This window comes from Setaria viridis, chromosome 4 (assembly GCF_005286985.2).
Source record: "Setaria viridis chromosome 4, Setaria_viridis_v4.0, whole genome shotgun sequence".
NCBI lineage: Eukaryota > Viridiplantae > Streptophyta > Magnoliopsida > Poales > Poaceae > Setaria > Setaria viridis.
The window spans coordinates 31,400,689-31,414,576 of NC_048266.2; the positions used below are offsets into that span (position 1 = coordinate 31,400,689).

General features: G+C 42.4%; 1 protein-coding gene across 1 annotated transcript; it reads left to right on the top strand.

The window, feature by feature from the left end:
* Positions 1-383: 383 nt before the first annotated feature.
* On the top strand, positions 384-5,233 carry LOC117853900 (uncharacterized). The gene is made up of 10 exons (XM_034736182.2): positions 384-987; positions 1,751-1,931; positions 2,202-2,335; positions 3,270-3,382; positions 3,736-3,859; positions 4,076-4,231; positions 4,308-4,460; positions 4,568-4,647; positions 4,736-4,785; positions 4,874-5,233. Exons 1-10 carry the CDS (start codon positions 490-492, stop codon positions 5,008-5,010), a joined length of 1,626 nt encoding a protein of 541 aa, XP_034592073.1. The 5' UTR covers positions 384-489; the 3' UTR covers positions 5,011-5,233.
* The last annotated feature ends 8,655 nt before the right edge of the window (positions 5,234-13,888 follow it).

Genomic DNA, 13,888 nt, shown 5'->3' on the forward strand with positions numbered 1-13,888 from the left:
AAGGCGAAGCCATTTTGAAACTAGAAGCCCGACCCAAGATGCGACAACGAACCGTTCGGATCGATGGAGGATATAGGAATCTCATAGCATTTTGGTAGCGCAAGGCGCAGGGGAGGGAGATACACGCAGTTGGGGTCATTTCGAACAACGCCGGCGTAAGCAAGAAGAACGCGACGCAGTCCAAACTGACAAAGTGACAATTGACAAAACCATTTCGTGCCGACCCGGGCATGACCATCGGAAAATAAAACTCCTACCAAATTTCCAAACTTTGCTCGTGTTTTTTTTTAGAAAAAGGGGAGAAACTTTTGCTCGTGTCACCAGGCCAAACGCACAAGACTCAACAAGGCAATTCGTTCGTCAGCAAAGTTAACGACACCTCGCCTCACCCTCCGACCGTGCGCCTCGACATTAAACACCACCAATAGTGACCATAGCTAGAGGAGAGAGTGTCTGTGTGTGTGAGAGAGAACGCTGGGCGCGGCTCCAATGGCGGCAGCTGCCTCGTCAGCCCCTCCTCTGCTCGCCTTATTGCCTCTTCTCCTACTCCTCGCAGCCTTCTCGCCTGCCACAGCCACAGCAGCACGCTCCTCCAACCCCAGGGCTCCGTTCCCGCCACTCGCTCCTCTGCACCTGCAAGCTCTTCGGCAGCAGCGGGCGCGGGCGCGCAGCTCAGATGTCAAGTACGTCGCCGCCGCCGCCGACGGCGCCAGCAACGGCACGGCGGCGAAGCCGTTCACGGCGCACTACTTCCCGCAGGAGCTGGACCACTTCACCTTCACGCCCAACGCGTCCATGGTCTTCTACCAGAAGTACCTCGTCAACGACACCTACTGGCGGAGGCCCAGCGGCGGCCGCAAAGGCGGCGCCGCCGGACCGCTGTTCGTGTACACCGGCAACGAGGGCGACATCGAGTGGTTCGCCACCAACACCGGGTTCATGTTCGACATCGCGCCCAAGTTCGGCGCCCTCCTCGTCTTCATCGAGGTACAAAACATTTTACAAAGCATACGTCTTTTTAGAAAAAAGGAATTAAATCCTGCCTCTGCAAGTGCACACAGCTTATTTTTACAATTTTTCAACCATACTGCTGATTACAGGGAATTGAGCACACAAAAGATCAAAACCAATTAAAAGCGAGTCTATTATTGTTTCTCTATCCATTCTTGACGAAAATATACAAAGCAACAGTCTCGTTGCCCTGCTCGCCAAACGAACGATCTCAACAATGCTCAAAATCGCTGCCAATAAATTTCTGTGGAGGTAGCCTGCACGAAGGAAGTAAAGCATACGTAGACGTAGCACTTGTAGAATACAACCATCATCGATAATATATTGCTTAGTTAGCAAGTATAATCGTAGCAAAAACTAGCACGGACATTTTGCTTTGTAGCTTTTGAATTGCCGGTCCTTGTTTGGATGCTGATAAGATAACACAGTCAAAAGTCTTGAGCTCCACATCTACCTGTCAATCAATAGCACGATTCTTCTCATACTTAACACTCAACCAAACCTGACGCACGAAACACATCCTTTTCCTGACGCTAACATTGCCTTGTCAAACACAAGGAAACTGGAAAAAGAAACCGTCAGAAAAACATCACACTGATCCAGCATCACGCAAGCACTAGCTTTTCAACCCATATGAACAGTGCGATTGCCTTTTTTCCCCCAATGGTTTGAGCATGGGGAACACTTAACACTGTAATTAAGCTTGGTAAAATGTTGCTCCGTGGCCATTGATGAACAGCACCGGTTCTACGGGGAGTCGAAGCCGTTCGGGAACGACTCGTACAAGTCGGCCGAGACGCTGGGCTACCTGACGTCGACGCAGGCGCTCGCCGACTTCGCCATCCTCATCGGGAGCCTGAAGCAGAACCTCTCCGCCGAGGGCGCCCCCGTCGTCGTCTTCGGCGGCTCCTACGGCGGCAGTAAGTTCATCCTCTGATTGGGTACAGTTATCTCTTGCCAGGAACGAACAATGCACATGATGAACATGTACCTGTCATGTTCCTTGCGACGCGGATCTGGATCTGCCTACTTATTCTTGAAAGATCAGTTATCTCTATTAGTTTACTTATTACTTGCTGACCGTGTTGAATTGTAGTTGCGTGTCCGAATAGGACGTGTTGATTAGATAATTAAACCAGCTCACTTTGTTTATGGTTGTGCTTGACTGATGCTTAGCTTGTTGTTTGCAGTGTTGGCTTCATGGTTCAGGATCAAGTACCCCCACGTCGCCATTGGAGCCCTGGCGTCCTCCGCGCCAATCCTGCAGTTCGACTACATAACACCGTGGAGCAGCTTCTACGATGCCGTCTCGCAAGACTTCAAGGTACTAATGGTTGATAACTGCATTTTTATACTCCTCTACACAAATAATAACTTTCATCTAAAGAATGAGTGGTACCTCGGTCTCAAATCTTAAATGGATATGATTGAGAAGTTGAGTTTTGGGATTGTTATGGTAGGATATGATTAGTTTCATGTCTCTCTGGGTTTAATTACTGACAAACTACAACTTTCTGAACAGAATAATTGATCAAAATATCTGCACAATGGCCCAGATAGCTTAGGGCAAAACAGACACCTTTTGACCTGTGTCTCCAGGACAGTACTCTGCTAACCGATGGTGTCAGCTCTGAATCAATAGCACTGATCTAATGCAAGGACACATTGGTTAGTTAGCATGTCTTTGGGTCTTTGCTGCAGGTGGCTACAAAGATCAATGAACGTTCAGTGTTTTCAGTTGTTTAGCTGCACTTGACCTTACTACTTTTCCGTTGCCCCAGTGCTGTTCATGATCGTGCAACTTATTAATTCTTGGATTGAAATGTCACATTGTCACCTGCCAATAATGCAACTAAATCAGCTACTCATGAATCCATGACTGTGATGGCTCAGTGTTTTATGAGCTCGATTGCGATACTTAACTGCGCATCTGAATTGTATATAACTTCTCAATTTCACTTGCATTATGTAGCTGTAAATCAGGTCCTTGGTCTACTTGAAAATTGTTTTGTGATTGAGAGAACCCCTTTTTTTTTGAAACACCTGAGTGCTTGTCTAAAAAAGGAACGTGTCATCCCAAGCATTCCATGTCCATGACTAAACAAGGTAAAAAGCAGACGAACTGGCTTTCGTGCTGGTGACATCTTTGTCAGATTATTGTATTGATGCTTTGTTAGTCATTGTCCCAAGCTATAAGATATGCCAATTCTTCCCCCCTACGATGTTTACTGATTGCAGCTTGCAACGAACGTTTGCAGTCTGAGAGCTTGAACTGCTTCAGCGTCATCAAGGCAACCTGGGATGTGCTGGATGAGAGAGGGGCCAGCGACAAAGGGCTCCTGGAGCTCAGTAAATTGTTCAGAGCCTGCAAGTAAGTTCATTTTAAACTCAAACTCGTCTCGATCATGTCAGGGAATGAAAGCAGACTTACTGGTCTTGATTATTGCCTGCAAGTAATGCCTGAGTACTGGATTGAGTTGTGTGAAGTGCAAGTAAATCGAGCATTAGTCAAATACTTAGGCAACTATAGGTTCTTTGTCTTTTTTATTCCCGTCATGCATATATAAATTCATAAATAATAGGACATGCGTGTACAGCTCAACTTGACAAGGATGCTCAACTATTGAGCACTAATGATGTACCATCTTTTCAGGCACTAATGATATATCTTTATTATATGCTGCAACTTAAATTTGTTTTTTTTTTCCTGCACTCCATTTTCAGGACTGTGAAGTATGCTTATTCGATCCCAAACTGGCTGTCGACAGCATTCACCTACACTGCCATGGTGGACTATCCGACCCCGGCCAATTTCCTGGAGAATCTACCTGCCTACCCTGTCAAGGAGGTTGTCCATTTTTACCCACATTCTACAACCAATTCTCCCATTTGAACCAAATTAATCACAGCAGATAGTGTTTCGGAATTGCCAATCTGAACTGCACGAACTATTCCAGTTCTTCTGAACTTGTGTTTCAAAACCGTGTGCCAAACGTAACCTTGTATTAGCAATAATCCACTTCAGTTCTAGTGATCATGTAAGTTCTCATGAAAACTTCTGCAGATGTGCAAGATCATCGACGGGTTCCCCACAAACACAGACATTCTGGAAAAGGCATTCGCAGCGGCGAGCTTGTACTACAACTACACAGGAGACCTGACTTGCAACCCGATTGAGGACGAAGATGACCCGCATGGCCTCGATGGCTGGCAATGGCAGGTAAACCTGAAAGATAATTAGTACCATGCTAGTGAAAGCACATATAATCTCAGATTGTTGACATACTCCTGTGTAGGCTTGCACCGAGATGATTATGCCAATGACAGTCTCCAATGAAAGCATGTTCCCACCATCCAGCTTCAGTTACAAAGACAGGTCTGATGGATGTTTTCAGAGCTGGGGGGTTCGGCCGAGGCCACATTGGATCACCACTGAATATGGTGGATATGTAAGTGTTTCTTTAGAGTTTCAGTGTGCGCATATGAACCCTTAGTGGAAATAATTGCTGGTATACCAAGTGCTTCATTTGGTTCTGCATTGCACACTTTGCTGCAGAAAATCGATAAGGTGCTCAAGAGATTTGGGAGCAACATTATCTTCTCCAACGGAATGCGAGATCCATGGAGTCGAGGCGGGTGGGTCTATATGATTTCTTTGCTGCCTGAGCATTACTCGTGATAGTTTGAGTCTTCCATATAACAGTTGTGTTGCAATTGTAACCAGGGTGCTCAAGAACATCTCATCCAGCATCATTGCCCTTGTCACAGAGAAAGGTGAGCAAGAAAGTGAAGAAAATAACTGTAAGACTGTAGTAGCATTTTTATTCTGATTCACTTATCAGCTACTTTTCATGGTGATCAGGGGCTCATCATTTGGACTTCAGATCGGCAACGAAGGGGGATCCTGACTGGGTTATAGAACAAAGGAGACAAGAAGTTGAGATCATACAGGGATGGATAGATCAGTATCATCAGGACATGGCTGAAATATACTACTGAGAAGGTTCTATTACAGTTACAGTCAAGGAAGACAATATATTTGATTTATGGAAAACAATAAAATAAAAAAGGAAAATTTCCTTCTTACACACGATGATTAACAGGGCAAGTTAAGATAACATAAGGTGAAAAGTCAATAAGTTATGTCACTGAACATCACAAACTGTACGTTGTACTCAAATGGTCTTGCACGAATCATGAATGAATGTTTCTTTCATGATCAGTTTCTATTTCTGAAACTTCATTACTTTGCTTGGCTACGATTCTAAGATAAGAATGAACGATGGCACTATATTATTACTCACTACTTTCTTCTGTTTCTGGGATACAAACCAGCCCTAAATGTCTAATTTCAAAGAAAAGAGCAGCAGTGCATGGGACAAAAGAAAAATAGATCAAATACAGCTTTCAAATAGTTCATGAAAAATCTTACCGTATGATTATCAACTACATACATGAAAATTTTCAATTACTTAGTTTTTTTATCCCAATAAAAGGCCTCTAAGAGGGACTAGGTGATTCTAGAAATAACACAGACCAAGTTTGTCAGTGTGGTACACCCACACCTCCTGCCACACTTAACACCACCAAGTTACAAGCTACAGCTGATACAAACCACAACCTGCATGATTACAATAGATAAAAATGGGATTCCACTAATGGCCTGCTCCAAGCTAGCCTACTACAAATAGCACAATTTTGCGCAGACAACATGCAAGAGCCATGGATTGGTCAGCAGCTGGCCCTTAGATTCAGAATTTTACATCACGGGGATAACTCCAAGTTCCCATAGAAGAAAGCCTCGGCATTGCTGAGGAAATCCGGCTGTGAGAAAAGAAGTTGAGTTAGATAAGCCTCACTTATGTAGTCATCACTTATGTAAGTTAGAATCAGAAAGGATCTTACTTGATTAACCTAGTCACCAAACCTGCGGTCTCTCTTCAAAAGAAATCCCAGTCAACAAGAAAATCATCCATGTCACCAATCGCCCCATTCCGTGACTCGCTTGTTCCGGCAGGGAGTTCATTAATGTTATTCACTTGATCACCAACAAATTGCTGATCAACGGCGTGCCACCTTCACGGAGATTTCCAGTTGCAGACCCACCATTCGGCATCTGGGTTGGCATGACAGGATTGCCTATCTGAAGGCTAGAAAATGTAGGTCTGATGCTTGAGGAACTACCCAAAGTAGAGTTACCAATTGGTACCACTGTAGAGCTTGCACTGCTTCCAGAGTTAAATTGTGTCTCTGCCACCTGCTCACTCAAACCTACCATTGGTGCACTTGTCCCCATGAGTCCTGCCATTTGGTTCTGATATTCATTCATAAAAGTTGGAACCCGGCTAGAGGAGGCTACAAGTCCTGAGATCTGATTTATCATGATGCTGTTTGTATGTGTTGGACCAATGAACGTTCCAGCAATATGACCAATATCAGGGAACCTTGGTGGCACACCATTTCTCCAGGAGCTGCTAGAGTTGAGAAGTCCAGCAAGCTGATGAGGCTCCCTCGCAACTGGGTTGAATAGGCCCACAGAAGATGGCGGAATCTGAATTGAAGGCTGGTTCACCAATTCAGGTGACTGCAGTGGTAAATGATCGGAAGGAGCTACTTGGTTGAATTGTCCAGCAGAAGATGACTGAGTATGAACCGAAGGCTGGTTTGCAAACTCAGGTGACTGCAATGGTAAATGACTAGAAGGAGCCGACATCTCACCTTTTGCTATCTCTTCAAAGAAGTTGTCGGCATCAAAAGGAATGCCTCTGTTTGCCTCCAACATCTTGCCACGCAAAATGCTCGCATAGGAAGTGCAAGAACGAGATAAAGGAAAGTGCATTCTGGTGCCCAATAGTGAACCGTCATTTGAGATGCTTGCACACATGAACTGCCAGAAGTAGCACAGTAGCTTGTGTTGAATACCACAATGTTTGATACATTTGTAGAGGAGCCACTTGAATATCCACTTGACTTTGTGGGCTGCACACTACGCGTTCCAACTGCAAATGGAGAGTTCATCCTTGTAAATGGGTTGCCTGAGCTTGAAACGCCAAATAAGGGAGAGGGTGGCTCGTGTATACCAAGTTCCTTCTGATGCTGGGAACTTTCTGCAGGCACACTGATGTTGCCATTAGCACGTATCCCGCCACTCAGCCTTGCCTGTAGTTCTTCCATGAATGGATTTGAATGTTTGAATGTGCCATCATTCAACTGTTTCAGGTAGATACGGTATTTCTGAAATCACAAGATAGACATGGACATTCTATGAAGGAAACAAGATTGACAAGGACCTAAAATACTGAAATTGTTTTGTTGTTTCATTAATTCCAGAAATGTATGTGCGAGTGCCCGGTTTCTGGTTTTGCTCACGTGCCATCCAAAACTCAATATATGTGTGTATGCTATTGCAAATTTTATGTGTAGTGGCACTTTTGTGGGTGTCACACACACAAGTTCCACAAGATGTGTGTCACACACACAAGTCCCATGAGAAGTGTCACACACACAAATTCTGGAGACATAAACACTTGAGTTTGAGATGGCAGTTGTGGGCGAAAAATAGTTTGATCCAAAAATATAATAATAACATAGTGGATAGGAACTCAAACATAGGAGTCAAACACAAGAGTATAAACAAAACCTGCAAATGACTTGCAATGCAGTCTCTAGTAAGGCCATCCACGTTCATCACTTCCAGTAGCTTCTTTGGAACAGCCTCTGCATTTACATAAAAAATGTTACTGTAAATACATTAACAGAATAATTAAGCTTCATAGAAAATCAAGGAAAAGTGAGTTCTTACTGTCCAAGCCAATCTGATCGATGGCTTCCAAAAACTTGTGGTGTAGCTCACCGGACCACTGGATCCTTTGCTTCTTCTGGGTTGACATTCCGTCCTTGTCCCCTTTAGCACCATTGCCATCCTTTTTGTTCTTCTTTGAATGCTTCCTGGTGTGGTTTGCACCATCCTTCTCACTGTTCTCGCCATGCCCCGATTGCAACTTCGGACCAGCAGCATCATTACTACCACTGATTTTATTCATTTGATCATTCTTCACACTCCTTCTTACCACATTTTTTTTTGAAATGGGGATTACCCCGGCCCCTGCATCAATTGATGCACATAGCCTTTTTTATTGCATAGTTCAGAAGATTTCAAATATTATAATCACGGATCAGTCAAGGTTGAGGCATGAATCAACCATCTAAAAATAAACAGCAACAAATAGCTATCCATTTGCAATTCTCCTATTGTGTTGCCACCCAGTAGTCTGGAAATAGAAGTCATGTGCAACCGTCAGCAGCTGGTTGCATCCAGTAACCATAGGCTCCCGCTGATCTGCCGGGAGGAGGTGGGACCATAATTGTATCCAGTGCACCACCATACAAATAACCTGCAAAAAGTTAGTACCCGTTTGTTTGTTAAAGATAAATTTATTCATGCAGTTCCAAATTGACCAACATAAAGCTAACACTCCAAAATGTATCCTAGCCTTATTTTTCTTATCTACCCTGTTAAACCAATTTCCAAACATATTCTTAATATTGGAAGGGGGTGATATATTATAAGTGAAGCAAACTATACGCCAAATAATACGGTCAAAAGGACATGATAAAAACAAGTGTTCAACGGACTCCATTGAGTCACAAAAGCAACACTTTTGATATCCGTTCCAATTTCGTTTGGCCAAATTATCTTTTGTTAACATGACTTTATTTTTAAGGAACCACATGAAAATCTTAACCTCCAGGGGCACTTTTAACTTTCATAAGTATTTATGCAAGTATCTCGTATTACTATTCATGAGTTGGGATATAGAGACTTCACAGTGAATTTACCGATAGTAGTTAGTTTCCAAACAAACTGGTCCGGATCAACAGACAAGTTAACCGTCATTAGGCGCTGACATAAATGCAACCATTCATTCCATTTATTACCAGTCAAACCTCTTCTAAAAGCAAAATTCAGAGGTGTTTGAGCAAGTACATTTGCAGCACGAACATGCTTGTGTCACACAATATTATATAATGACGGATATTGTTGAGCCAAAGGTGTGTCACCAAGCCAAAAATCTTCCCAAAAACGAATGGATTGTCCATTTCCAATTTTGAAAAATCCATGGGTGAAGAATCCATCCTTGATCCGCATCAGCCCTTTCCAAAAGGGTGAATAAGTGGGTTTTGCCTCTAATTGAGAAAGAGTTTTATCCTTCAAATATTTGTTATGTAACAATTCTTGCCACATACCTTGCTCGGTAAGAAGTTTAAAAAGCCATTTGCTAAGTAAACATTGATTCTTAACCTCTAGTACTTCAATACCCAATCCACCTTGGTCTTTGGGGTGACACACAATGTTCCATTTTGTTAACCTGTATTTTTTCTTAGTATCATTACTTTGCCAAAAGAAACAAGACTTGAAAAAATCTAAACATTTTCGAACTTCCTTAGGTATCTCCAAAAAGGAGAGCACAAACATTGGTAGGCTCGTCAAAACCGCATTAATGAGCACCAAACGATCTCCATAGGATAGAATTTTGCTTTGCCAACATCCAAGTTTTGAAACAAAACGACTTTCCACTGGGTTCCACTCAGAATTGCGCAATTTTCTATAATGAATAGGTATTCCCAGATACCAAAAGGGAAGGGAACCCGACTCACAGCCAAAAATCTGTTTGTATTGTTGTTCCATCTCCTTTGCCTTACCAAAACAAAAAAATTTCACTTTTATGAAAGTTTATCTTTAAACCTGAGAGTTGTTCGAAATGCATATAATTAGCTTCATATTTACATCCTTTTCTAAATCATGCTCCATAAAAAGTATGGTATCATCTGCATACTGTAAGATGGAAACCCCTCCCTCCACCAAATGAGGTATGAGGCTCCCAATTTGGCCATCCTCCTTAGCACAAGAGATAAGGATAGCCAACATATCAGCAATGATGTTGAAAAGCATTGGAGACAACGGATCACCTTGTCTTAATCCTTTTCTTGTTTGGAAATAATGGCCAATGTCATCATTTACCTTTATTCCAACACTACCACCTTGCACGAATTTTTTGATCCATTCACACCATAGTGGATCAAAACCCTTCATGCGAAGTACTTGTTGCAGAAAAGGCCATTTCACCTTATCATATGCTTTTTCAAAATCAATTTTGAAAAGCACACCATCTAACTTCTTACGATGAAGCTCATGAATGGTTTCGTGGAGAACGACCACACCTTCAAGAATGTGTCATCCTGGCATAAAGGCAGTTTGTGTAGGTCTAATCACCTTATGTGCCAAGTTCGTAATGCGATTAGTAGCTACTTCATTGAAAATTTTGAAGCTAACATTCAGAAGGCAAATTGGTCTATATTGTTGAATTTACACCGCATTCTTTTTCTTAGGTAAAAGAGTAATCACCCCGAAATTCAATTTGAACAAAGGTAACTCTCCGGTTTTTAATTGGTCAAAAAGTGCCATTAGATCATTTTTTATGACATCCCAAAATGATTGATAAAACTCCATCGGAAACCCATCTGGTCCTGGAGCCTTATTATGCTCCATTTGAGAAATAGCATAAAAAACTTCTTTCTCAGTAAAATCAGCTATTAGAAGCATATTCTCTTCAGCCAACACTTGAGGGATATCATCAATGCGCTCCTCCATCAAAGAGAAACTATTTTTTCCAGGCTCACCAAAGAGTCTTTTGTAATAATCTGAAATATAAACTCTTTCTTACCACATGCATCCATACGTTCCTAAATTGTTCAAGGCGTGTTGGCTTCAGCAAGTAGTCACATGCGCGGTACTTTACTCCCTTCACCATAAACTCCCTTCTCATCGTTTGCAGATATTACTGCATGATATAAGAATATAAAGGCAATTATGAAATGCACAAGTCAATAATCTCGATAGATTGGAAATAAAATAATCAAGTGGCCTTTATGTTTTTAATTTGACACATCCCCCTTTCCTCATTTTCTTTGTACCTTTCATTTTACATGAAACTACAAAAGGCATTTAAACACTACAACAACAAAATTCATTATCTAGTTTGATAGGACCTAGTGCTTAATTATGAACCAACAGGTCCTTCAAAAAAATTATGAACCAAGAGTAATGCATTACAAATAACAAAAATCATTTGCACATAGGGCTTACAAATAACTTATTAAACTAAAAATGACATCTAAGTGGTCAGCTTGACACCACCTAGAGCTTACGAACAAATGGTAATGTACAAAACCATAGATGGTAAAACATTAATCATGTGCGGGCGCTTATGAACAAAACATAAATTATGGAACTAAAAATGACAAAAATTAAGTGGTCATCTCGACACCCCTAACACTAACGAACAAATGGCAACATTTAAAACTACAACAACAAAAATTCAATTTCATGTAGAATAACTTATGAACAAACCATAACATGTGATACTAAAAACAACATTAATTAAGTGATCGGCTTAACAACTAACAGGGGCAATTATCATTCAAAACTAAAAATTTCAAAAAATTGATCTCATGTAGGGATAACAAACTGTAACTTATATGGAACTAAATGGACAACATTACGTACGTGGTCAACTCGATATCATGTAACACTTATGAACAAACAAAAACGTACAAAGTTGCAAGCAATGACTGCATGGAGGGCTTTCAAGCAAAGTGTAACATACATGAAACTAAAAATGACAACATTAGTAGTCATTTGAAACCATCTACCTCTTATGGGTAAAGAGTAACACACAAAAGTAAAAATGAAAAAAGTCAATTTTCGTATAGAACTTATGAACATAGTGTAACGTGTGAAACTATAAACAACAAACATAACCAGTTCTTTTTTATTCACAGAAGAAACACAAAATTGAGCAGTAGCTCGACTACGCCTAGGGTTACAAGCAAATAGTAGCACAAAAGGTACATATATAACAACAAAAACTTGCAGTTACTATTAGCTTGATTGTAACCAAAGATATGCATCCCAAAATCAGGTCTTATCAACATTCATAATAATCAATCGATCTACCAGATATCACACGCCAACAGGGTGTATACATGATCTATTCAGTGAGTATCTCCAAAACCATATCCAAATTAAAACAAGTAGTACTGCTACTTCTCATGACTGCTACTCTAAGCCTAAGAAGGATCAGAAGATTCCCAGGCACAGAAATTGTAGCTAAGTTTAAGCAAGGGTTTAAAGTCTTACAAATGACTGGGATATCCATCTCCAGGCTGATGTGCTCGAGGAGCTTGAAGCCATCAATGTCATCCACCATGAAGATGTCGCTGATAACCAGGTCGAACTGGTCATCCCTGGCCTTCCTCTCTCTGAGCATGTCCAAAGCTGTCGTCGTGTTGGTCACCGTTGTCACTGCATGGTACCACAAGAATTCCATCAAACAGAGAGGGAAAAAGATCGCCAAAAAAGTTTGTCATCTGGCCTCGACCTTGATCACAGCTGAATCGGAAAAAAAAACACTAACCTTTGTTGTAGTTGCAGAACTTTAGCTGTCTCCTAAGGAGCAGAAGGCCGGCACGATTGTTGTCGACGGCGAGCACTTGCAGCCCTCTGGGAACTTGTCCACGTCCATCTCTTTCCCATCGAAACGAATACGATCAGCACCAAGCAAGGAACCGCAAAACACCAAAATGCCCTCAAAAATCCGAGATGAACACCGAGAAAACACCCAGCAACCCAAAGAGATTCGAGCTTTCTTACCTGCTGCAATGGCTTCCCTGCAAGAACCTCTGGATTGAAGCAACACGAGGAGACCAAAGATGGGAGCAATCCGAATTCGAGGTGAAGGGAAATGCAGCATGGGGGAGGGGGATTTATAGCGGGGGAATGTCGTACTCCCCATGGGGCTTCAGAGATTGGAAGTGTGTTCATCCTTGTGTGGGATTCCTTGGCATTAATTTCTACTTTCAATTTTTGCCACGCTGATTGAGTTCTTTGCCACCCAGCAAGCACAAGCGATGACCAACCCTAGCATTCTTGCCACCCTTGCAGCTAGCCAACACAGGATACGTTGCTTCGAGTAGTGCTAGGTCCATTGCAAATGTGAGATATCCCGTAGACGAGATACAAGTGGAAACACCATGCAGGTTGGTGATACCTTATGGAAGGAAACAAAATAAGTTTTGAGAGGTCGCAACCGGCATGGCAGTAATGGCTCATGTGTTCCCAAAGGAACCCCGCCAGAATATTCTTGGGTGCAAGTTGTTACTATGTTGGATGAGTCGTGCGAGCTTGACATCCCTACTGATGAGGGGATTGAGGTTCTCGGTGATGCGATGAACTAGTACATACTGTGGTATTACCGAGATATCGTTCTAAATATTAATGCATCATCAGAAACCTCACGGCCGAACCAAGATGAACCCATGGTACAGTCAAATGTTGACACGGCGTAGCCGACGCAGTCACATGTGCAGGTAGCTACTACTAAGGGCGAGCAGCCGACTCAGTCACATGTGCAGGGAGCTACCAATGAGGGTGAGCAGCCAATGCCGCTATCACCTATTCTAGAAGGTCTCACTGAGGAGGAATGGACTTCGTTTCCCCAAGGCGATGATCCAACATCGTCGAGGCCACCATCTCCACCTCCCGAGAGGCCACCATCTCCACCTCCCCAGCCGCCAGCGGTACCTCGTATGGTTAGGACATATGATAATAAGGATCCATCGACACAAGTCGACAAGTTCTTAAACGTACTGAAAAATAAGGCTTCATCTTCTGATGAGAAATCTGTAGCTTGCAGCCCCTCTCGGTGAAAGGAAATAGATGAAGGCCTCAATTTCTTTGCATCAGATGAAGTCCCAGATAAATATGAGCATGGCAAACCATTCTTGTATCGGTGAGATCTGCTGGAGGGCCCATGGG

Excerpts from the sequence above, each read along its gene's own strand:
- LOC117853900 (XM_034736182.2), top strand. The coding sequence starts at position 490 with ATGGCGGCAGCTGCCTCGTCAGCCCCTCCTCTGCTCGCCTTATTGCCT. Across the intron at positions 1,932-2,201 it reads CGGCGGCTCCTACGGCGGCA|TGTTGGCTTCATGGTTCAGG; the intron begins GTAAGTTCATCC and ends TGTTGTTTGCAG. Across the intron at positions 4,461-4,567 it reads CCACTGAATATGGTGGATAT|AAAATCGATAAGGTGCTCAA; the intron begins GTAAGTGTTTCT and ends ACTTTGCTGCAG.